Source organism: Cygnus atratus, chromosome 3 (assembly GCF_013377495.2).
Source record: "Cygnus atratus isolate AKBS03 ecotype Queensland, Australia chromosome 3, CAtr_DNAZoo_HiC_assembly, whole genome shotgun sequence".
NCBI lineage: Eukaryota > Metazoa > Chordata > Aves > Anseriformes > Anatidae > Cygnus > Cygnus atratus.
The window spans coordinates 51,068,881-51,094,839 of NC_066364.1; the positions used below are offsets into that span (position 1 = coordinate 51,068,881).

The 25,959-nt window shown below is 38.7% G+C and overlaps 1 protein-coding gene across 1 annotated transcript in view; it reads right to left on the minus strand.

The window, feature by feature from the left end:
- Window positions 1–821: 821 nt before the first annotated feature.
- HS3ST5 (heparan sulfate-glucosamine 3-sulfotransferase 5) overlaps window positions 822–25,959 on the minus strand; it is a 97,784-nt gene continuing 72,646 nt past the window's right edge. The window contains exons 2-3 of the mRNA XM_035538781.1: window positions 6,643–6,781; window positions 822–1,752 (exon numbers count right to left, since the gene is read on the minus strand). Coding sequence (XP_035394674.1) covers window positions 822–1,752; window positions 6,643–6,749 — 1,038 coding nt within the window. The 5' untranslated portion in view covers window positions 6,750–6,781. The remainder of the gene's footprint in view (window positions 1,753–6,642; window positions 6,782–25,959) is intronic.

A 25,959-nucleotide genomic window follows, 5' to 3' on the forward strand; every position in this document is an offset into this window, starting at 1 on the left:
TGCACATATAGGTAACTTTAATCCATTCCATTTTTAAATACCACAATAAATTTAATTTTCACAATAAATTAAATAGCCATATTCAGTTTACAAAATAGAATTACTTAGTGTGAAACCAGTATTTACAAACATTGTACACTATGTACACACGATGTTTATCTTTGTTGACACACAAGCATAGAAGAAAAACTTATTTGACCTTTCTTTGACACATGATTGACATGCTACAAGTGACACTATGGTCCATACATTAAAACAATAGTGCAAACTCACCACAGGAACTCCAAAACAATGTAGTTTGTATGAGATAAGTTATTCATTTCAAATAATAAGAAAATAGTACTATCCACTCTCATTGTAAAAATTCAGCACTATATTTAAAGTGTCAGTATTCCTTCAGCAATACACATACCAAATATAGCCTGAATATTATTCTTTCTCACAGCTTCACAGACTTTTGACGTGAATTTGTATGGCATAAACTAACATTCCGCTTAGGTCAATAATTATGTCACACAAACACTTCACCAAGCAAGAGGAACACTGACCCTTTTAATGGTGTCTGACTTTGTTTCCCTAAATACCTCCTTTTCCTTTATTAGTATATCTTAAAAGACACAAATATGTTGATGGTAAATTTATGTTAGTTACTACTCTGTAGAAAAAATTTATCCCACTGTATATTTGGTCACACACTGCGTATGTACATGTATGCATGAAAAGTAGTCACTTTGATAGCCGTGTCTATGAAAAGTGCATATTTTAGCAGAGACATTACTGCATGTCTCAGGTGCAACAGAAAGTTTTGTATGAAGTTTAGGTTAGGGCCAGTTAAATGTCCTCCCAGTGATCTGGTAAAATTTTTGATTAAAAGGATGAAAGAACTTGCGCAATTTGGTAATGACAGAGGTATCCACCTCTGGATGAATGCGTCCCTTGCTACCTGCCAGGCACTTGTTAAATACAATATTAAATCGCAAACAATAAAACCCTCTGGTGGCATTGAAGTATAGATTGTACTGACTTATCCTTGGAGGAAGATTTAGGAACTTCTCGACCAGCTGGAGTTCTGGTAGTGGTTCTGTGATGAGCCTGTCTCCATCTACGATATGAAATTGCTCAATTGGGAAGTATTTTAACCACCTCTCCAGATGTTTTGTGTAGATGCTGGTTCTCACTGCCTTATACTTAGTGTTCACTTCGCAGGTATTAGGATCAATTGCCAGCTTCTCAAATTTGTAGTAGGTTTTGTTCTTTCTTTCCTTGCCTTCCAGCACCTGAGTATAATCAGAAATAGCTCTTGTGGTGGGTTCCCTGACAATGATCAATAACTTGATAGACGAGTTCATTTTGTAAATCCTCTCAGGTACCTCCTCAGTGATAAAATATGCAGGGCTTTTCTCAATTGTTATTTGATGAGGGTAAGAAAAAGGCATTTTTTTCCGGTACCACTCAATCCCCTTGGCATAGTTCTCATCATTGTCAAAGAAGTGAATCTCTTGAGAAGCTTTGACCACTGCGGGGTGAAGGTTCAGCATCTCTAGCAGCGCACGGGTGCCTCCTTTCCGCACCCCAATGATGATGGCCTTGGGAAGCTGCTGAACCAGATTGTGCAGTCGTATTTGCTCCTTTGTGGCATTGCCCTTTCGGAACTCGTGGAGTAGCCCTCGCTTGAACTGCAGAGCTCGCAGTGCAATTTCTTCCTGGCCACGGGGTCCAAACTGACCATCGATGGGGCAAAGGGGCTGCAGTCTGTAATCAACAGAAGATGTATTTGTAAACAGAGGCCAGCTTTTAAGACAAGATTTTGGTACAGTTCATAGAAATCTTTTGCAATGTGGTGTTTTTCAACTTTTCTTTCATTCTGCCAGAGATTAGCATTAGTGCAAATGGTTTGATTATTTATTCTGGTATTTTGCTATGATCTGTCTGAATAACCCATTCCTCCACCCTTCTGCTCTTTTCAAGCATAGGCACTGTGATTACTCTTCTTGGAGCTTCTTGAACCTTACCTCACCTCCCACATTACTGATTAATTTGAGATTGCTTCAGCAGTTCTTAAAACATTCTAATATGAATTTTATTTGGTCATTTTGATCCAAAAATCCAGTTCATCTAAGTACTGTCTTTCCACCACTAGTCCTATTCTAGCCTGAATTCTTTCCTCTATTTCTCATTGCATTATTAGCTACTGATCCAGAGTTAGCCTTTTTAGTGAAGAGGGGAAAAAGAAATTAAAAACAGCTCTCTAGGCATCAACTCTCAATATTTTCCCTCCTGTTTAGAAGATATCCATTGTTTTTCCTGGGACAGAATCATAGAGACCAAGGTTTTGAATCAGGCATGGTTGGTGAAGAACAGAAAAAAACAAGACGAGAAATTTTCAAAAATACATTTATTGCATCATTATACCTATGATTTTCTTATCATCATTTGTGCATCCTCTCTCTGAACCAACCTTTTGTGCTTTAGTGTTTCTTCTGTTTCCCCTGTTTGTTTGTGCTATTCTTTTACATTCACCTGCAATTATTTCATGTAATTTCTACTTTTCTACTGCTTCCTTCTTGTATTTGATGTCAATGAATGTAAGAAATGAGTCGATAAGAAAAATATTAAAATTTTGCTCCTACAGGACCTTGAAAAATCCCTCATTTCCACTCCCAAATCAGTGCTTTGTTCTTTATACAAGCCAATGTTACACTGAAGATGAAATCAGTACATAGGCAGAACTTCCAAGGTCCTACAGAAAAAAAATAACATTAATAATTTTGCAGAGCCATGCTCTCTAAAATTAAAGATATCTAAGAACAAAGGTTGCCTAGGCAATTCTAATATGAGCTCGCTGTGCAAGTATATTATGATACGTTTTTTAAATTACATGACCACATGCTATTATTTTTCACAGGACCCCTGCCTCAGCCAGTATACCAGATGGGTAATGCTCATTAATAGCTGTTTAGGTATTTAGTATTTATTCTGGTTCCTCAGCATGTGGCCCCTCACTCATTTACTGTATATTATTCAAACATTGCTTTCAGGACAGAATTATTTATTTCTTTGTGGCTTTTCCATCCATCACTGCTTGTTGGGGTCTCCTGTTTGACACTGATGCTAGGACAATTGATAGCTGGGACAAAGTAAGTTTGATCCCTCTGCATGACCCAATAGCTGCTTCCTTGGCTATCCAGATGCTGAGAGATATGCCCCGTTCAGGCAGAGCTGAGGAAATAACCCAGATGAAATTGCTGGGTTCACATGAGCTTTAGATAAGTCCTGCAGACTAATGACAAAGTGTGATGAGAAGTGAGTTCCTGTTATTTCTTTTCTTAAGTTTCTGTTCTCTTCATTTGCTCTCTGCCATCTACTGAGTAAGAGCCTGACTTGGTCACAAAAACTGTTGCAACACGGATGCAAACCTGCCTGAAAGCAACATCTTAACTTGACTGTGATATTATTTGGTCAGACTGTGGTGTGGCTGGTAAGAGTCTTTCTGCTGCAACACGGTGGCAATTAAAAACATAAGAAACAGAAGCTGCAATTGCTATCTCTGTTCTTCTATTCCCTCTCCTTCTGTGTAGTTGTTATTTGTTTTCAAGCAAAAAGGATTCCACAACAGCAGTTCCAGACCCATCTCAACTAATTTTATCTCTCCCTCAAAAAGACAGTTAGCACTGCCTTCAGCATAACACAACAGCTTGTCAAACAGGGTGGCTTCCTTTAAAGTAAATAAATACTTAGATATCCTGTAGCCTAAGGGAAAGATTGGATGTTGTTAAGAGTCCTTCCTCAACACTTTACATTTCAGTATTTTCACTCTTTCCCCTTTCTTCTTCTCTCTCTAAACAATAAGAATATTCTTTAAAAGACCATGGCTATTGAGGGATTAAACAGGCATCAGCTGTGGGTAGTTGAACTCTGAGATACAATTGTTTACCATACTAATATTTTTGCTTCTCTATTTTTTTCCCATTAAAATAACAGAGTTGTTTGTGAAGAAAGAATATGTGACCTTTATTGTATCATTGAAGCTGCTCTCCCAAAACAGTCAGTTTCTCAAACAGCTATGGTAAAACTTCATAAATATTCTTCTTGAGAAAATCCGGCATAGATAATCTCAGAAAACTATATTTTTGATAAATGTCTGTCCTGTCTTTTGGCTAGGATACAGTTAATTTTCCTCCTAGTGGCTAGTAGGGTGCTATGTTTTGGATTTAGGATGAGAACAATGTTGATAACATGCTGGTGTTTTAATTGTTGCAGAGCAGTGCTTACACCAAGCCAAGGACTTTTCAGCTTCTCGATCTGTCCTGCCAGCGGGCAGGCTGGGGGTGCAGCAGGAGCTGGAAGGGAACAGACCCAGAACAGCTGACCCCAACTGGCCAAAGAGGTATTCCATACCATACGGCATCATACTGAACAATAAATATGGGGGGGCTGGCCGGGGTGGGGGTACCGGCTGCTCTGGGATAGGCTGGGCATCAGTCAGTGGGTGGTGAGCAATTGTATTGTGCATCACTTATGTGTACACATTATTATTATTAGTACTATTATCATTATTATTATTATTTTCATTTATTTTCTGTCCCAATAAAGTGTCTTTATCTCAACCCACAGGCTTAATTTTTCTGATTCTCTCCCCCATCCCAGAGAGGGAGGGGGGAGGGTGAGTGAACTACTCACTGTGGTGCTTAGCTGCGGTCTGGTTTAAACCACAACGATATCAAAACAGCTAAAATAAGTCTGGGCAATCTTAACAAGTAGTGTTGCTGCCTTCACTGTCTCTCCTGATCCAAAACAGTGGCTAATTTGCTCCCAATACAAATTTCACAGTGGCAGAAGATTAGGAGACTGGTTCCAGCATAAGCAATTTGGAGCATCGAAGTTGAGTGTGGAGGCTCCTCATGCTGCCAGTTAGAGAATCAAGCAACGTGAAGATTGATCCAGATTTTCTCAAAACTTCCAGGGGAAAAAATTGTTTGAATTTCTACAAGTGAAGTAGCTCCATGCACTCAGGATCTGAAGGACGGGGGACTCAAGAAAACTCAAATAATTCTTGAGGCTGTTAAATAAGCAATCCCCAGTTCTCTTGTTCAAGTTTGGACTGGGCCCTAGTGCAGAGGTGGAACATTTCCAGTTAATTAATCCTTGTCTCATGTTTTCTAGTGATTCTTTTCTCTCTTTTTCATAACAAGTGCAAATAAAGGGCTTTGTTTTCACAGTGTGGTATTTTCCACATTGGGTAATGCAAGAAAATGAAACTGATTTTTATTGCCATTGGCAACATTATATAAGAAACCTGCGGAATTCACTGCCACAGGAGGTCGATGAGTCAAATACTATGGTGAGTTAATTTTATGGTCATCAGTAAATCCTGTAGATGTGCAAGCGTAGACAATAGCATAAGGTTAATTAGATTTCATGCCTTCCAGCATAAAATATACTGTTTCAGGGACCAATAAGGACCTCTGCCTCCATTTCTGGAATCACCGTAATCTCAGTGAAGTTTTCACCTCTGGAGCATCAGAGATGCTTTGACCACCAGGGGAAGAAAGATAAATCCTGGAGCTTAATTTGCAATATAGTTAGTCCTAGCTGAGAACATGGTCTCCCTCTTCTTCTGAAGTGGGGTTAAGCAGATGAAGAAGGCAGGCATTGACCTTAGATGGAACTCAGTTGATGTTAGGTATATCTATTTTCAAATAATTTTCCATGCATTGTTTATTCAGTGTTGTGTCACATGTTTGAACTCAACTAATATTTTCCATTTTTTAAAAGAAGATCACTAATAAGACACAAACTGTCTACCAACTTCTGGCAATCTTGAAGTCTTGTTTCATTCATTTCTTCAAAACAGCTTTTTCTATACTGTATTTGTGCAGCACCTACAAGAGTAGTCCCAGGCCATTGTGAAGGTGGCAGAACCAGCATGGTCGGTGTAGGTAACACCACTGTTACACTGTCAATAACGAGCCAAAAATTGGCCTGGTCAAAAGTGCCAAATACTCTTTGATTACCTCTTCTGGACTTTATATTGCTCTCCAGGAAATCACTTGCAGAGACAATTTACTTATTTAGCACTTTCAACTCTAGAAAATACTGGCTAATTAATACAGTTAAAATTCTCAAACCCTGCAGCAATCTTTCAAGTGAAATAATATTCAAAACTTGACGAGCTACTCTGCAGGCTCATACTTAATTTTAACTACCACTGTAGCACATTAATTGCTAGCTCGTAAATTTAGTAAAGATGGTATATAAATACATCATAACTGCTTTGCTGAAAGTAGAGGTCAACACACAGATGCATGCAGACAAAAATGAACTACCGTAATGGCATTTTTACTGGATGTTGTTATTTCTTCTCTGAAAACAAGTGTCAATGTGCTTAGAATACAAATGGGCAGACAGAAATACTTTGACAGGGATGACCTGCAACTTTATTTTTCTACTCTGTTCTCCAAAGGGAAGGAAAGAACAATGAAAATCAGTATTAGGATAGACAGTCTTTCTATATATGAGTAGGAAGGAAGGAAGGAAGGAAGGAAGGAAGGAAGGAAAAGGAAAAAAAACAGACCTTTTAAACAAAAGCTCAGACAATCTGAGCACATTTACAATTAAGAGAGCAGCTACTGAACGACTCACCTATCCAAGCTCCCAACTCTGGCAACTAGATATAGGAGACTTCCAATAGCAAGGCTGCCTAGCACAAAGAGCTTCTGTCTCAGCAACGCCTGCTGTTTGAATAGCATGGCCCTCCATCAATCTTCAGGACTTCTTCAGTCTGCAGAGAAAAGAACATATAAAGCTCTCATCAGAAAACAATATGCAGGGTGATGTTTCGTAACAGGCCTTTGATCAGTTGTTGCAAGTAATTAAGCCACATTTGTAAAAATGTTTCAAAACTGCAAAATGAGTAGTTAAAACTTTTTTTTTGTTTGCTACTGTTTCTCTGTCCCACATAGTAACACCAGGCAGTGCATCTGGACAAGGGAGATAATTCTGTAAATAATGTTTCAGCTACAACCACCATCACTAGGGCTCTCTAATAGTCACAGCTTAGGGCTTGGCTGTGTAAGAGGTTTATATTGTAATAGCATCAAGAACTGGGCTTGAAGATCCTGTGCACAGAGTGCGTGGGGCAGGTTTACTGTGTCTCTATTATATTATTAGAATGTTAACTGTACAGAAATCTAAACCACTACATTTCCTGATCTGTGCCAGCAAGTTCATGGTGGCAGACCTGAGAAGCATGTAGCTAGGCTGGGCACATGGACATTTTTTCAACAGCAGTGCGACAGTGTGTGACGTATCCTGTCAGCTCTCCTTGCATGTCAGCTTTGGCTGGAGAACCCCCTAAGCACTACATCTGCCTGACACCAGCCTTGGCTGTCACCTTAGGACCTGGTGGGATGCAAGCTGTTGTCTCTGATCTGAGAATGTCCTTACTCATTCCCAGCTTATAGGAACAACTAAGCATGGACTTAAATTTCCTTTTCTGATGTGTGCCAAAGATTACTGAAAGCCCACTGTCCTGATTTTGTTGAGACAAAGATTTTTTTTTTTCTTCCTTCCATACTAGCTCATAGAGTGCTATATTTTGGATTTGTGATGAAAATCCAAAAAACATAAACGTGTTAGCTGTTGCAGAGCAGTACTTGCACAGAGCCAAGGACTTTCCTACTTCTCTTGCTGCCATGCCAGCAAGGAGACTGGGGATACAGCAGGACCCGTGAGGGAAAATACCCAGGACAGCTGGCCCAAATTGGCAAAAGGAATATCCCATGACTCTTCGCTTGAAATTAAGTTGGTGCTTGGGACTGTAAACCTGTTTAGCAGACTCATTAGACTGGATGCCTAAATACTTTGTTACTGAGAACTGAAGAGAAAGAGCAGTCCTTCCTTTCAGAGCACAGCTAAAGACGATGTTGTTCTTCACTCTGTTCCAGTCTTGGACTTTCTTATAAGTGTACAGGAGACTTAAGTTACAAGTCCCCTCACTGGCTCATATCTCCTACCTGCCAGATGAATGTTTTATTCACCAAATTAATTCTCTTGATATAAAAAAACATAAACATAAACCACTCATTCATTTGTCACTCCCTAGACCAGGGAATGTTTCATGTGTTCATGTGTTGTGGATCAGTTTCAACAAAAACAGCTGTTTTTTTTTTTTTTCCTTCTGAATTTTCACAACTTATTTTAAATGATTTTTTGATGTCAAGCCTCTTAAGTTTTGTGACTAAACCTCCCTTTGCGATTCACTTTATTTTATTTTATTTTTTTCCCACCCTTGGGATTGCATCAGGCAAGACAGGGACAGATTATTAGAAGTATATGACTATATGCAGAAGCACAAAAGGTAGTAAGAGTACAAGGTGTGACTGGCTGTTGTTAAAAAAAGCTTGCAAATATTTATTTGTCCTGACCATACTGTTATATTTTTGGCCCAGGAAGCTCTCACAGGATTCTAGGATACGGTTTGGCAGCTAGCACAAGCCAGAGACCATTCACTCCCAATAACCGGCATGCATGCAGCCTGTCTGCCTCAGTGCTAGGTGTAGGTGAACTGAATAGTAGGGATGCAGGTCACTCCATATGGATATTCTTCAGGGCAGTAGTATAGTCAGACCGAAGCACATTTAATTTATTGGTACAGACAAAGCCTTTGAAACTCTAACCCATCATCTGTTGCATGCAACATTGGAGCTCTGAGTCCAGCTGAGTCTGTAATACACTTCTGCTGAGCTAATAATAACAGTAACTCCTTAAATAGTCAAGTCATAGCTACGTATAACCTATCATACAGAACATATTGTTTTCCACATAGATAAAAGCAACTCTATAATAAGAACTTTCAAATAAGATTCTTTTTGCAACAAGAATCATATAAAACAGACTAAAAGGAGTTTGCAATGTAAATAGAAAGACAGGAGTATTATAATCCTTTTAAAAATAAATGAGAAACAAAGGTTGAGACAGATTAAGTGATTTGTTCAAGGTCACAGAGAAAACCTGTAGCAATAGTGGGATTCAGTGTGAAGTGCCTGCATTCCTATCTAGTGCCTTAACTATGTGATAAGCATTTCTTTTTTTTAGTATACTTTTTCTTAACATCGAACAAAAGACATAAAAATGCTGTATGGAGGAGGAATGCTAGACATTGAACAAGGCAGAGAAAAACAGCTGAACATTAATAATTAAGAAAAATGCACAGATACTTTATCACTGCTAATATGCTACAGCTAATTACTCTTCTAATTTATTTAATTAAAGAAGGGGAAGGAGAAAGACATGATGATCATGATGAGGATACCAAATTCTCATAGGCTTCCAGTTTTAAATCCTTCAATGCTACTCTCTCTAAATGAAAGTATAATGTCTGTGTTACAACAATTGGTTCTGAACTTCCTCTCTCAGAAACAGCCCTCTACATGAAACAAAAGTGCTCTCCACATGTCCTCCTTCACACACTCTTGGACTATAGTTAATTCCTCCTTGCAGGTCTCCCTGAGGCTATGGAGGTCATCAGACCATAATGAAATCAATTAAAGACAAAACTGAAGATAAGCTGTTTCAGGAAGTAAGTTCCACATGGTCTTATTCGTTCCATATTCATGTGTGCAATAAAATTCAATGGGAAAAAATAAAGAAATAAATGTTCTGTTTGCTCTGTGTTTCTATGTACCTGAGTGTATTTCCACATATGAAAACATTTTTGGCAGAATAACAAGTATTGAACACTCGCTAGAAATGCAAATGTAACATTATTTATTTGCTTAAGTATTTTTTGTTATTACTTTCAGCATTTAATTTAAAGTCCACAGAAGGAGCTTTATTCTAGAGAGGCTGTGTCCACTATAATACTTTTCTCAGATGTTAGCTGTTTTCATAAAACAAAATATTGAAAAATAATATCTCAGCTTCAGAAAAGGCTACATCTTGCACTGGATGTACTGAGACAGCTCCATGTGACAGAGAAGAGCACTGAAGAAACAGTGCTATTGAAGCCACAGAGTTAATGCAATCAGAATGTGGTTAAAGTGAAGGTCCCTAAGGCAGAAATGTTGTTGGAGACTAACACAGCAACACTTAAAAATGGAAGAAACAAAAATTCTGGGACACATTATAAGCTGCACAAAGTTTACTGTAGGGAATGTGCACTTTTAAACCTAACAAGAAGCTGGAAGGCAAGATAAAATGTAATCCAAAGTGACAAGATTTTAGTAGTTAAGCAAATAAGGATTTTATTTTTGGAATTTTGATCTCTGTTAGGGACCATGACTGAACTCAAACACCAGCTTCTGAACAGCAGCAGGAGGCTTGGGGAAGCAGCAGGCAGAAGTTTGCTAGTAGCTGGATGCTGAATGTGGAACCTCCTACCAAATGAGATGACAGTATACTGGTGCAAATCTCCAGTGGGCTTACATCACAGACACCTATCTTGAACAATCCAGTTAAATATGAAAATACACAAAGAAAGTCATTTCCTGGATATCCACAATGCATAAGAACAACATAATTCACAATTTAGAACATGTAATTTCTAGAAATGAAACTGTGTTCAACAGAAAAAAAAAAAAAAAAGAAGAAGAAGATCAAGATGATTTGCGAATTTCAGATGAATAACTAACCTAACCTGTTAGATTGGCATGGAAAAGTTAAATAAAGAGGCTTAATTTAGTGTATTGATGTGTATGCCTCACTCAGCCCCATTTCCAATGGGAGAATGTAAGTGAGAAGAAGGTGTTTATTGAATGAATTGCCAAGAGAAGACAGAGGAAGACCATGTAGAACTATGATAATAATACCAACTGAAAAACAGATGGACTGTTCCTAAGGAGACGATGATTGTGGATAGAGGAAGATGTTGCAAGTGCTGGCCAAATAGAGCAAATTTTTGGTGAACTCTCCCACAAGTTAATTTTAGGTTCAAGTTACGTCAAAGTCAAATTAAGTTTAAATTAAAGATGTAAAATATAAGTATAATCAGAAGCTTTATAAAGACTTGCTAGATGGATGTGGAAGCAAAAGGAATATTTTATGGGATATGGGGCTGACAAGATCAGGCAACAGCATCATTCACTCTGGTGGCTGTGCTAAAGACCTGAAATGGCAACCCAGAAGAAAGAAAGCAAAGACAGTGACATAAGGCACATTACAACGGGTGCCAATTAGATTGAAGAAGACATATGCCCTAAGTGTAATTTCAAGAAGCAGGAATCCCATGATATTTCAACAAACGAAATTAAAATCACTTAGGACGTTAAGAATTTTCCAGAGTACCAAGACAGAAACACGGTGGCAGTGAAACAAATGGCCTTCCCTCTGTGAGAGGGAAGGAATTATACCCCCATATGCCACTATACAACATCATTGACTAAATGTATTGAAAGGTTCAGTGGTTAAGTCAAAAGTTTAGTCCATTGGCTAACACAAATGGGTGAAAATGGGAAAACAAAACAAAACCGTATCAACAATGATGCCACCACTGATATAAGTCTGAGTTTGATAACAAATTTCCAGAAGCACTGAAACCAGTTGTTGCTATAATAACCTATTCCAAATAAACAGACAATGAGGCAGCAAAACCATCAGAAAGTTATTTGAAAATTATCAGAGGGAAATTTTTAGACCCCCGGGGCAGAGATGAGAAGATGCTATTGATAAATGAATAAAGCATGGTTGACTATGGAGAGAGGTGTAAGAAAGGAAGGCAACATGCAATCCTTGAATAAGCAGGTTGAAGAGAGACAGTCTTGATGGAGTGATGTGATGTGCTAATCAAAGTGAAGTACAAACCACTGACACATATGCACAAAGGAGGCTGAAGAAATAATAAATAAGATTTTTTAAAATTGAATTTATCAATCATTTGGATTTTTAAAAATTTATTATTATTATTATTTTTATTATTTGGCACACCAGCAGGGGTCATCTGTTGACCAACAAATATTTGTCTTCATGCATTGCAAAAATATCTTTGTGTTTATGTGGGATTTAAACAGTGACTGAGAAAACAAGTCACGGAACTGACCACTTGGCACATTTCCATTTCTCTTGCTTCTGCATTATGTTTCTAGAAAGTTAACTACAGCGTCTTGCATTTTTCACTGTGAGTAAAATTCATACAAATCAAGCACTTAGTCTTTGTATGAGGTTAGAAAACTCATAGCGTTTGGGAAAGAATGAAATTTATCCTTCAAATTGTGTGCATCAGCTTATCAGCTCATGATCTGCATGCTCTGGCAGAAATAGCCAGTCATGCACCTGCTCTTTCTTTAGCCTCCTCTAGGTCTCCTTCCCTTTGTGCAAGGTCACCACTTATAACAGTCTAGGCCAGTGGCAAGGAAAAGATACACACCCTCTGTATTTTTCCCAGTACCCTTTGCTTAGACAGTTTAATTGCAACAATACTAACGCATCATGTGGAATGCACTAAAGAGTTGCAATGATCATGATAAAGCAGAACATGACATTTCATTAGAGAGAGGATTTTTCATTCCTAATAGCCTAAGAACTGACAATTATTATTATTTTATTTTTTATTTTTATTTTTTTTTAACATTGTACCACAAAATAGATAATAAAAACAGAAAGCTTTGAAAATACGAATCTTCTGTGGGAAGGACAAAGGTCTGAGCCTGTAGAAAGGGAATTTCAATTTCAGTTTTTCAAAAATCTTCCTTAGTAATTCATACTTGCAATATCAAAAAACAATTTAATTTCAGATGAGTAATTACAGCGTTTCATTCTTTTTCTCTCTTAAATACTACTGAATTAAATGGGATGAAGTAATGTTAGTACACATTTCAGGACCTGAAGGAAGAGCAGATGGAAACCCTTTCACTACAGGGAGCAAGTTCACAGATTCACATAAATGTCCCTGCCTTCTAAACATGTCCTTTTCTCCTCATAACTCATATTGACTGAAACAGTGAAACAGTGGCGAAGAAAATGTCAGCAAAGCTGGCAGAAAATAGTAGTGGATGCAGATAAACTCCAACATAAAGATTTCCTATAATCTTATGCCACTGCTGTGACAATAACTTAAAAATGCCTTTTCCTATCTGCTATTATAGAGTTTTGACATTTACAACTGCCTTTAAGTCGCCCTTGAAGCCAGTTCTTTGTGTAACAAAGGTGTAATATATTTTCTCTAGAAAGTTTGTTTTACTCTGGGAGACCATCCACAAACTCAGCATTTGTATGCAGATATTAGGTAAACAGACACGCGATTCTTTCACAGAAGTTAGCACACTATCAGTGCTGAAGGAAAACATTTGTGATTCATATCTGAAATCCATCATGGCTGGCTCAGGTGGTATGCCTGGATGTCTGGGTTCTCTGAAGCCTACAGAGAACAGTAGAGGCTAGTTATTTAGTCCACTGTCCATAGGTCATCTCAGTCTAGATACCCCAGTGCTCACCTATCTGTAGTTTCATTCTTCATTGTCTTTTCTTTTTTTCTTCTTATTGTCTCATTCCTTTAATTCCTTTCTCAGTCCAAACTCTTTTTTTTTTTTTTTTTTTTTTTCAGTCTCAATGAAAGACATTGAGCAAAGTGGTAATCGAAAGAGAGAAACAACTGCAAAGCTGCCCTGTGCCAAACAGATCTGCTGCCAGACTGTCAGAGTAGTTAGGAATCTCAGACTCTTTGATGCCCTTGAGGTCTCAGACACATCTGCATAGGAAAACTGCCTTATTGCCTCTGAGCCAGCGAGGCAGGCGGCTGTGTTCTGCTGAAAGATGACTAGGCTGCCATGATCCATGCTTAGCTACAGTGCTCCAGGAACACTTCCAAACACATAGATCTTAATAGGACTTCATTAGTCCAAAATACATATGCCTGTCTCCTTGCCAGCATCCTGGTGTATATTACCCTGCATTGCTCTTCATAGAGCACAAGATTAATCTGATAGGGTTAGCCCTTTTCTTCATATTAATGGTGTTTCCCCAGCTACTTCCCTTCTTTCCTTCTGAAATGAGCACCTTTCTTGTCTGCTTCATTTCTCAGGAATATTGGAGCTGATGATGCTGTGATAGAAAACCTGTGGAATTGGATTTCTGACTGTGGAAAGTTTACAATAGATACTAATTTCACACTTTTCAAAAGAGAATGCCAGCCTCATTTCTTCCAGTTGGCATTATGACAACTGCAACCAAAAATTGACAGAGAAGAACTAGGGAACATTGGCACTTTAGGAATCAACAGGGAAATACCTGTGAATTGTCCCAAAGGAATTAGGGAGGGCTCCTCCAAAAAGGTGATACAGCCTATAGCCCAGCTATTTTGCCCCTATACCAATGCACAACAGATGGGAAACAAGCAGGAGGAGTTGGAAACCACTGTGCAACTAGAAAACCATGACCTAGTCGCTGTCATGGAAATATGATGGGACAAATCAAACAAAAGGAACACAGCAATTAAGGGCTACAAGTTTTTCAGAAAGATAGGCAGGGAAGGAGGGGCATGGTGTTGCCCTCTGTGTTAAGGAAGGGATATATTGTGAAGAGCTGCCTCTGAGAAACAGACACAGACAGGTTGGGAGCTTGTGTGTGAAAGTTAAGGTCCAGACGAATAAAGGTATGGTTACGGTCTACCAAAAGCTACCTGATCAAGGGGAGCCTGTTGACAAGGCCTTCCTTCTTCAGCTGCAAGAAGCACTGAGCTCACAGGCTCTCATCCTGATGGGGGACTTCAATCCCCTGTCTCCTCACTGAGAAAGCTACACAGGAGGCTGTAAGTGATCCAGGAGACTCCTGGAGTGTGTCAAGGATAACTTCCTGATCCAGGGTTTAAACAAACCAGCCAGAGGAGAAGCACACTGGACCTGGTCCTCACCAGTACATATAAACTCATGAAAGAAGTTTGAACTGGAGGCAGTATGGGCCGCAGTAACCAAGCCCTAGTTGAGTTTGTCATCTCAAGGAATACGAGCCTGGCAAAAAGCAAAGTCAGGACCCTGAACTTTGGTAGAGCAAACTTGCAGCTGTTAACCTAGTGGATGACATCCCCTGGGACACTGTCCTTAGGGACAAAGAAACTGATCAGAGCTGGCAGCTCTTTAAGGACTTCGGAGTGAAAGATTTGTGTTTGTGACTCTGTGATCTGCTTCTTCGGCAGCTGCAGATTTCCCTGTGTATCCTGCGGAGCAGTCAGCTCTCTCTGGCCCACCTGCATATCCTTAGGTAGATCACTTGCTCATCTCTTTTCTCTTGTCCAAACTTATATCCTGGACTGCTCCACTACTGATGAAAAAACACCACACTAATTAGTATAGAGCACACATTCTGGATCAGTAGCGTCAATCTTTTACTCAGACCCTTAGTCTGAGCCATCTTCAGCTCAGACTACTCTCCAAAACCTTGTATAAAGGATAATTTTATGTATGTATATATATATATATACACACATATATATATATTTTTTTTTCCATGGATTCCTATCACCATTTTATCTTAAATACTGCAGTGGTCTTTCCTCTGGCCTTGGCAAATATAACTTTGCTCTGTTCACACTCATTCTGGACAATGTTGCCAAAATCATTCTTACAGCCTGTGTTTCTGACCACACATTTGTCTAGGCATCTTTTTTTCTGTCTTTCCCCTTTCTCTCAATGCCTTTCTGTATATATCTATTTCTTGGTATTCCATGGGTTTTGTATTGGAGGCACAGGGAGAACAGGAGTTTAAAGACTAGACCCCAAAGACAACTCAGTTAATTTTCAAAATATAACGTCTAGATGCTTATTCCTCTGTAAGTCCTAGTTATAACATCTCCCTAAGAAGTGCTCCTTATTTTAATGATGAAATCTAAGTGAAAATATCAATTCCAGTTAAACCAGGGACTTGTTATAACACCTTCATGAGAAAGGGAGACCTATTAACAGTTTTCTCTGAAAATAAAAGAGCTGTGATTTTCTGCTGTGCATGTGTTTTAAAGGCCAATAATACACTGCTATATTGGCCTGAGTGACAGCTTACAGCCCCCATCTGGGAGGAAAAAAAGGGGAAAAGGAGAGACAGCTCATGTCTGTAGCAACCAGGTGTTACAGAACTGCACTGTGCCAGAGAGTTCTCTATAAATGAGCTCTCTGCTTGCTAAGCAGTCCCGTTTCCCTTGCACAGCCCATTCATCTTCCTCCCACTGGGCAGCATGAGCTGCAGAATTAACTGTTGTCTCGGGGCTGTGTTCACTCTCTTGCATGTATCCAGCCTGGCAAATAAGCCTTTCCCATGGTTTTAAATTAAACAAACTAACAAACAAAACAAACAAAAAAGTCAACCAAAACCTCTTTGTACATCCTTTACTGGTAGGTCTCTGAGGCAAGAAAGATGCCAGCAGAGAGGTGTGTGCTTCTGATCCTCACCACAGTCACACCTGAAAAATCATAGGCAGGCTGCTCCTCTGCTGGCAGGAGATGCCTTCTCTATCTATCTCTTTAGAGCGACTTGAATATTTTTGGTGTACTATTCATGGTCCTTCTCTTATCCTGATTTCACACTAATGCAGCTTGATTGGCTTGCTAGACTAAGTTTAGCTCCATGGAACAGAGAGAATCTAATCCTTCCTTTATGGGTGATTATGATTTAGCATCACATTCCTAGAGATATATTCGTTTATTAAAGTTAACCTTATTTTTTCCTGACCTAACACAGTGACTGACACCACATGGACTATCCATATTTTTGGATGTAGACAAATTTTGCTTTCATGGTAATATATGTTAAAAATGATGCCACAGTGAAGGATCATCACTTGCATACCACGTAAGTTAGTCATGAATCAGTGAAAGAAGAGAGAGAATCAATGGATTTAGCTAGATGTGAAGCTCTAGTGATTTATCCAGGAATTTGAAATAACCTCTGGCCTATGCAGTTCACGTTTGTAGTGGTCGTTATTCAAGATATCTGGCTGGTTTGGCTACATTTGCCCCTGAAATTCATTTACAGAACTTACATTATAATGCCTATTGGGATTATGGGCTGGTGGTAGCCTCAACACTGATTATTTTGTAGAAATATAGAAAGCTGTAAAATAATTTGCACAATTTCAAATATATTGAAATGTATTGTTGGCTGAGAATTAACTGCAAAATATGTCAATGCTTTGTTTAATTGGCTTTGAAATGTAAAAAAACACCTCCACATGTCAATTTATATTCAAAATAACCTTGTATTCAAAACAACTGCACTACATGTATGAAATAAAGTTAAACTAATTCAACTTCCTATGGGAAAAAAAAAAAAAAAAGTTCTACAGTGTTTTACTACTAGTGGAGACATCAGGGAGTGACGTTACAAATATCTCAACAGATGGAAGATTTGATCTAATAATGAAGGAAAAGATACAAATAATTTATTTGTCAATTGGTGGGGGAAAAAAGTGAATAATTTATTTGGTCAATATTATTCAATCGTCAATAGAGTTGGTAGAATAATTTATAAATTTACTTATGAATAATTTATTCATCAATTGATGGTAGGAGGAAATTAATGAAGTAAACAATATTCAAATAACATTGAACAGGCTCTCAGACCCAGGCAGGGCAGATCTGAGGAATGGATTTTGTTCTCCTCAGCCTGATGACAGGCTGTGCACCAATGCAGCACATCACCAAAGTGCAGCTGCCCTGTAGCTGCTTCTGTAGTTTGCTGATAGCAAACACCTTCTTTCCCATCTACCCACCAAGGCCAATAAATCACCAAAGGTGCCCTGACAGTGCTGGGTGGTTTCTCTGTCTTTGGTGGGAAGCAGCTTGGATATTCCTCATGTAGTAGTCTGCTGGTGTCTGCAGACCGTCTGCTTCTGACACGTGCTAGCAAAGGCTGTAGGTGCCATCACAGCCCTTCAGCAGCTTGAAATGTGTCACATGGTTGAGAAATGTGCTGCACCCTGCTTGTGCATGCAAAGTAGGAAGCAGAGGGTTTCCCTCAGAAAGCCACAGGGCAGTGCCCCTTATTTCCAGACAGACTGCAAAAATAAAAAGTAAAACTCCAAGATAATCCAGGAGAAAAAATCTTAACAGCTTAAACTATTTCATTGTGCATCCTTAAAGGGGCAAATCGTCAAGCTGCTGAGATCCACAACAGATTTTAAAAGTCTGGTTGTGCAACTGAATCGTGCTGTGCATGAAATCACATGACAAAGTGTTGACATGTAAAGAGTTAAAAATACCCCCCTTGACACCCTGTCTTTTCAAATATGACTTCACAGGCTTGTTACTTTGACAGTTGAAATCATTTCAAGGCAAATCTTATTTGAAAATAATTTCTAGATTTGTGTGTGTGGGGAAATTTAGTAATATTTATTAATATCTTTCTAATATGGCTGAGTGAGTTGGAAGTTTCTGTGTAATGCATTCAGAAACATCCCACTGCCTTCAGACAGAATCCACAGGTTTGCTCTGAGTTTGCTTTATGGCCATTGAAGGGATCATTTACAAATCCAGTCTGAACTTTAACCAGGAGCTGTAAAAGAATATCATTAATAAAAATAATTTCAACATAGCTTCTGTTGTACTGTGATCTCAGTTTGTAATAGCGGGCATAAAGACACAAATAAAAACTAAGCATGAGGATATGAGCAGTTTTTTGTTTGTTTGTTTGCTTGTTTGTTTTTCTTTTCTTTTCCCATTTTCAAAGTGTTAAGTTTAATGGTGGATATATGTGTAGTTTGGGATGAAAACAGATGCCCTTTATGAATAGACTAAGCAGAGGAATCAGCTGGCTTATGCCCTCCTCTCAACTGCTACCAGGGTTTTTCCATCCTTTGTTCCTTTGTTAAATATTAACTGTAAGCACTGAAAATCAAAAAAAAAAAAAAAAAAAAAAAAAAGAGGGAAAGTTTATGAATTATACACGGTCACAGAGTTTATTAGTGCTCTGTGCTCAGCCTCTTGGGAGTCACTGGAAGAAGGGCTTTGAGCAATTTCTAAATTTTCAAATGGGTTCTCCATTTCTTTATCTCATTCAGCTTTTGATATGGTGCATAAATTATTTATCAGGCCTACCATTATTTCGTTAGCTCGCGTTGTCCTCTGGCACCATGTCTGCAGAACGATATTCATTTTGCATTTACAATTACTAACCTTAAAAGAAATCAGTTAATTCTTCCTCTCTACAGTTCTCTCATTTAGCAGAATGATGTGTGAAGGACTGGGATGGAAAAAGAATTCCATTTTGACCTTGAATCCTAATTACTCTTTTCATCCTGCCATTTCACCAGAAGCAACTGAAGTTTATGTGGGAAATATTTCTATTTTCCTTTCTCTCTCTCTCTCTTTTTTTAATGAGAAGATGTGATAGGAAATAAATTTTTCCACATCATAAATTCACCACTAAAGCTTTAGTGAATTATGTGCTATGATGGTTAAGTTCAGAGAAGGATCCTCTTTTATATACTTCAAGTCCATCTCCTGGAAGTTAATTTTTGAAGTATTTCATCTCATAGCCTCCCGGTTGCAGTAGTATCTGAACGGAGGAGCTTCTCGATTACTTCACTTTAAAGAGAGTAAAAGAGACACTAGTCTTTTCCCCCCACCGGAGTGTACAATATGTTCACAAACAAATGTTGATTCTGATTCTGCTGAGCTCTGCTGCATCCCCATGCAAGGGTGCTGTCAGGACTGGGGATGGATGGCTGTGATGTGCTTCTTCCCCCGTGCTGACAGCCACCCAGGTGAAGGATTCTCCTCCTGGCATCTCTGCAACAGGCACCGCTTTCTCAAATGCAAGATCACAGTCTAGAAGAAGAAAGCAATATTATAGTGTTACCTAAGATAATTGTACTAGTACCAGATGTGAATTAGTTCATCAATTTCTTTCAGGTAGCAGAGTCTGACCTACAGGTTCCCTTAATTCTTCAGTCTTTGAAGATGCTTCTCTCAGGACTCCATGAAAATTCTTGCTGTTACCTACCTTATTTCTCATTAGAAATATTTATTTTCTTAAAAATCAATGTCCTGTATTACTTCCCTGAGCAATTCTTCTTGAGGGGGCAGGAACTTTTAGTCTTGTAAATGTATTAATTGTATTGCGTATGATCAAATTTAATGTATCTAGTAGTCTGTGGGACTGAGTACCCTTAATAACAATTAAGAATCCAAGAAGGTGGGATGGTGGCAGGGGCCACATTGTTGTTAACAACAGAATCAAACTCCGGAAAGTGTGGTAAGAGATAGGGTACCACCTCACTCCAACTTATTGTTATCTGTTTAATAGTTATCTATGGACTATGATGTTGCAGAGATGTCTTTATGTTGTGTTAGGTCAGCACGGGAAGTTTCTAACGTGTTTTATAAAGCATAGACATACAGTAGGTACAAAGGTACCATGGAGTTGAAGTTTTATATATGAAGAGAACCTTGCTCTCTTCTATTGCAAAGGATTGTTGTTATGTTTATACTTAACGTTTATTCCTTCCTTTTCCTTTGAATTTGTAGGTATAGTTTTTGCCTCTGAAGGTTGCTTGTTCAGAGTCCTTGACAGATAAAACTACTCGCAGAAGAGATGCCACCTTAGCCTCAGCAGAAGAAAGTTTCTCTAACTACACCTTGTCAGAGGAACAGTTCAGTGCCTGAGAGCCATATCTGCTGGGACTCCAGGAGCAAAAATTTTTTTTTTTTATGCAAATACACAACTCCTAGGCAGAAAAATGTTTCCCTGATGTAAGGCCACTGCTCCCCCTGCTCTCTTCTCTCCAGCTGCCTTTTTTTTTCCAGGGGGAAGCTTTTGGGCTTCTGCCCAACCTGCCCATGCTCCCAGGCAGCCCAACGTCAGGCTTTGTTCACACTGCTGTGTGAAGAACAAGGATGATTAAAAAGAAACCAACCCTCTGTGCACGTTCACACTCCTTGTCCTAAGCCCTCACAGCTCTATCAGCATACGCTGCAGAAACCAGCCACAGAACTATGAACATGTTTGTACCCTTTGATGTACCAGGCAAGAAAGAAAAAAAAAATATCTTTTTATCTCTTAGAACACTAACAGCTTCTTTCCATCTATGAAAATAACAAACACTTGCTTTGAAATGAAGTCTGTCAGCAGAATATTAATGGAAAGCACTTCTGCAGACTAGTATCTAAGATCTACTCTGCAGTGTAAAGGTAAAAAGGAAAAGAAATTATAGGGAACCACCCAATTGTCTCCTATCAGAGAGAGCCTGTTCTGCACAACACTGTGCATCCTGTTACTTCCAAGGTTACTGCAGGGGCCAGCCCCAGCAGACGGAGCTTCTCTTGTTATTGCAGCCTCTGTAAGGATATAAATGTTACACAACAACAGAAGCTGCTAGGCTTATCCCTTGAAGAAACAGAAGATAATGCAATTGAGTTTGCTTTTGGCCAAGGAAGGTCTATTCAGAGGGGAACATAATGCTTTGGATAAAATTGTGGATCAGATTATTTGACACCAATTTAATACTTGGGATTCGAGAGCAGGCTCTTGCTGCTACGATGGTGTCATTCCTATACATTTCCCTACAGTGTCCCAAGCCTTGATGGCTGCAATGTTGTGATAACAGGACAGCTCCTCCTGCCTATGGCTGCCTCTCAAGTTGCAGCTTGGAAAATATACACTCCATTGACAACTTCTTCCTCTGCTCAGGGTTACCATTTTTCCATCAGATCCTTCCCCTGCTAGCTAACAGAAGTAATCGAGCTGAGACCTCTGCTGTGACTGGCAGTGCATTGAGCTGTACCAACCATCTGCTTTATAGAAAGGCAGATGTGTTTGAAATTTCTGTAGAAGAACAATACTATTATTATTTCTAATTAATAGTCTACAAGGACACAAAACCATTCCAAATCAAATTAAGTCCCAATCAAAAAAGTCAAGAGTGATTTCTCATTGATTGCATTTTAAAGTCAATTGAGTTGCATTTTTTTTTTCCACAAGATACAATAGCTTAGCGATAGCTGTCTTTCTAATGAGATTGAAACTGAAACAAGACTGTGCTTTCTTTCTTTTTTTTAATATTTATTTTAATGTAATCAATTGTTTAAAGGAAGATCTATTTTAGTTAGAACGGCACAGCGAGGTCTGTCAAGCTTATGCTCCTCTGGAAGTTTACTATGAAGTTGTGCAGAAAGAAAAATGCTCTGTGTGTTTACTCTCTCCCAAAGGGCCAGATGAAGTTAAAATGAGCCTTTGTGCCTGCTAGCACATACAGACCCCATGGGTCTCCTAAATTCCTGCTCTGCAAAGGCTGCTGCATACTGAGAAAAGGAAATATCATCGCCTTTCTTCAGAATGGCAGATTAAGTTTTCCCTGGTTCCTCCTTTCTGAGGATCAGACTCTAACATAACATATATGGATGCTAAAGAGCCCAGATGGCTGGTTCAGCTTTAAATTAATAACATCAGCACTCCAGTCACATGGGGGATGATACAGTTGTTAAGTTTGTTCACCCCCCCCCCCTTCTGTGTGTTGCACTAATAGTTTAATTTAGTGCTGCTTGCATTCCCCTTGCCCAAATTTCAGGAAACTGTTGTTGAATAGCAGTTGCCTGTATTTGGCCATGAACATTCAACACTAGAAGAAGGGACACTGCACCCTGTTTCAGACTGTGACAGTTAAAACTCTTGAGAAGTTGTAAAAATATAACTAATATTGGAGTTAAGTCTTTTGATGCTACAGGGAAGAGATGTTGTAAGAGTCTGAGTCTCCAAATTCCTGAACTCTTGGTAGCTCATGACAGCATTTCAAGGGGATGTTAGTAAAGGAAAAAAACACAGTATGGAGCAAGCACTCTGTACTATGCAGTATGAACGAACAAATCCCGAATAAGAATGATCATGGATCAGTGGAAATCAATACAACAGGACATTTAGCAGTGAAAAATCTGCAGCACTGTGAGTGAATCCTTGGAAAAACAAATCAATATTAAGCCAGTCATTCATTAAAGAACGACCATGAAAATAATGGGGTTTTGGTATTAGAATCTAAAAACTGGATAAAGGCATACAATGTTCCCCACAGTAAAAATAAATAAATAAATAAACAAATCCACATTTCATTGTATTTGAACAATCCAACTTACATTTTGGGCAGAACCAACATCGAATCTTTGGCACTTGCTTAATGGAAAGAGTGACGTACAGAGGTATCTACAGTAGCAGAGAGGTTATCCTATTAGAGAGAGCCATGGACAGCTGTTCCTGTTTACAGTATAAATTATTTTTTCTCCCATTGTTTCCTTATGTTCTTGAAGGGCTGTTAAATTTTCTGGTGAATTAATACATATCTCTTCCTTGCTATTTCCTTCAAAATATGAAGAAAGACTGAAACTGGCTTTGGTGTGTGTTATGTTCCAGTCTTCCTGATGAGATGACATCTTTCTGTTGTGGGTCCAAGGCTGCATTCCTAAAGGACAGTACTTTGCACTGGGCTCTGTTACTTCATCAGAGCTCCAAGCCCACCCTCCAGGACTCTTTTCCTCTCTGAGGAATATACCTATCAGTCATTAACTGTTCTTCTCAGTCTTTGCTTGTAAAAGGGGTAGAAAACTCATTATATTCTTCTTGCACTGTTTTCCTTAACTAAATTATATTTGCCACTGTAAAAGACCTATTGATTAATTTAATAGATCTTTTGTTCTTTCCACAGATTAATGTCTTACTTTTTATCTTGCCTTCTTGTGCATTCTTCACTTCAGTCTATTTAAGTATTCTGAAAGCTTTATAACATTTTTTAAACTCTTTATTCTTTTGTCCCTCATGTATCAGCCTGGATAGGGGTGAAATCACACAAGCACTCAGCAACTACCAGCCACAAACAGGTCCTCTCCCCCCCAGGGTAGTGTCTGGTACAAAGATGACAAGTGCCAAAAGGATTTTGTCACTCAGAAAACTGACATCAGGAACACTGGGCTAAAAGTTGACTCCAATCCCCAGCAGGACTGTGTACGAATATATATGATTTTCTTTTGTCTTTAACAGAAAATATTCTGACAGCACTTCTTGGTCCTCATCTCTCTTTCAGCTGGAGCCTTGGGAAGCCAGTCTAGGTGTGAAGCTGCAATAAATCCTGAGGACCACAGCGGAGGCAACAAGAAAACAACTATGTGTGATAATATTGTGGGTAAAGTGATGGGGTAGGGGAAGCAGGACATAACACTTAATGATAAAAGTTCTCCCTGGTCAGTGCCCTAAATGTCAAAAGTGTCACCAAGCAATTTAATACAGACAGCAATCTGACTTCAGAGACACATGGTGGAAAGTCACATCCCCCTGGATGGTAGTCTTATATCACTATCTCAGTCTGCACAGTTCACACTGTACTGAGTATCTAGGCTTTTTACAAATTTCCCATCTGCATACAGCAATTTGCTTGTTGATGTTTAGACATGATTGACATAATTCGACAATCTGGCTTATTAGTTTGCTTTGTAACTATGTAAAACACTGACAATGATTATCCCAGTTGACTGAGGACATGTTTCCTGTGACACAGTAAACAAACGTAGCAAAGGAGGCTTTTTCCAAGTGATTGCTCCAGTCCCCTAATGAGAATGTTAACTTATTTCATCAGCTCTGCACTACACCAAGCTTCCTAATGAATCCTGAAGTCATGCAGTTCTGTTTCTTCAGCCTGGGGTACAGTAGCTAGGATTGTATTCCAACGGTCTTTTCTCCCATCTTCAGCTGCGTTATAATGAAGACATTTTTTAGATTGCCTGCACAAGGGCATTTCTTTGAAAAAGAAAGTATTTCCAAAATTTAGTTTCAAAACCAACCAAACTCCTTAGAGGAGTGCTTATTCCTATAAATCAATGTCTCTTAATGGAAATAACCTGATGAGAGAATGAGTAATGATAGCTAAAAAAAATAAGAATGAATCAACCTGCTCATTAACCTGCTTGAAGAGTAAATCCTCTGTGCTCTGAAAGCCAAGATTTAAGACAGTTCCTTTAAATCTCTTTTTTTTTTTTTTTTTAATATGAATACCGTTTTTCTCCTCTCTTCTGTAAGTTATATTTGGGTCTTCAATGGCTATATGTAGGGGACATTTTTCAGGTGACTGCAAACATCACTGCTGATTTACATGGAGAAAATAACACATGGTATTCCCAGGGGAAAAAATCATTACCTTGGTTTTGGTGCATCTAATTACAATAAGCCTCAATCACGCTCACCATCTACCCCAATTATCGAGGGAATTGGCAGTGTTTAACGATGAAGGAAGGAGTGCTCCAGTGTCCAATTAAGGTTTTCTTTGAGGATTAATAAATCATGTCTCATCAGTCCCACTGACCCAGAGGTGTTAATCTTCACCTTATCACTCTAATCTTGAAGTAAAATTCTGCAGATCAAGAGCAACAGAATAGTTGAGTTAATTGTTCCATTAAGTTGATGAAGTCTTTATGCCTATGTCCAATAATGTGCTATTCCCTAAGCATCTTTCCAGGCTCTGCTACAGAACAGAAAACAAATAATATAAAGAGTGCCACAGCCGTTGGTTGCAGGCAAGCAGTGGCTTGGACTCTGATCTGTACCTGTCTTATATGACTACTGATGCTACATTCACGCACTGCAGCAAGACGATGAGATGATAAAGAGTGAAGAGAGGTTTTAGCACTTCTAAATGCAGTTGCAAAAAGAAGTAAATCATATAGTCAATAATGTAAAGAAGACTTAACTATTATTTGCCCTGTAAACAGTATCCTTGATTAGAAGGCATAAACAATACTGTTTTATTTAAGGGCAAGTATCCAGATATTTCACTGGTAAAAGTTTTTCTTATTAACAAGCCTACAGTAATCATGGAGAGCATGGGAAATTGAGTTAAAATATGCTCCTAACCACTACAACAAATTAGAAATCAAATTTTAACTGTGTTCCCAGTCTATTTGTATTTGTTTGTGTTTCTAAGTAATCAGTCATGTTAGATTCTTTTGGCATGAATATTCACAAATGTACTGAGCTCACAGTAAAAAAGCAATTTCATAAACATTTATT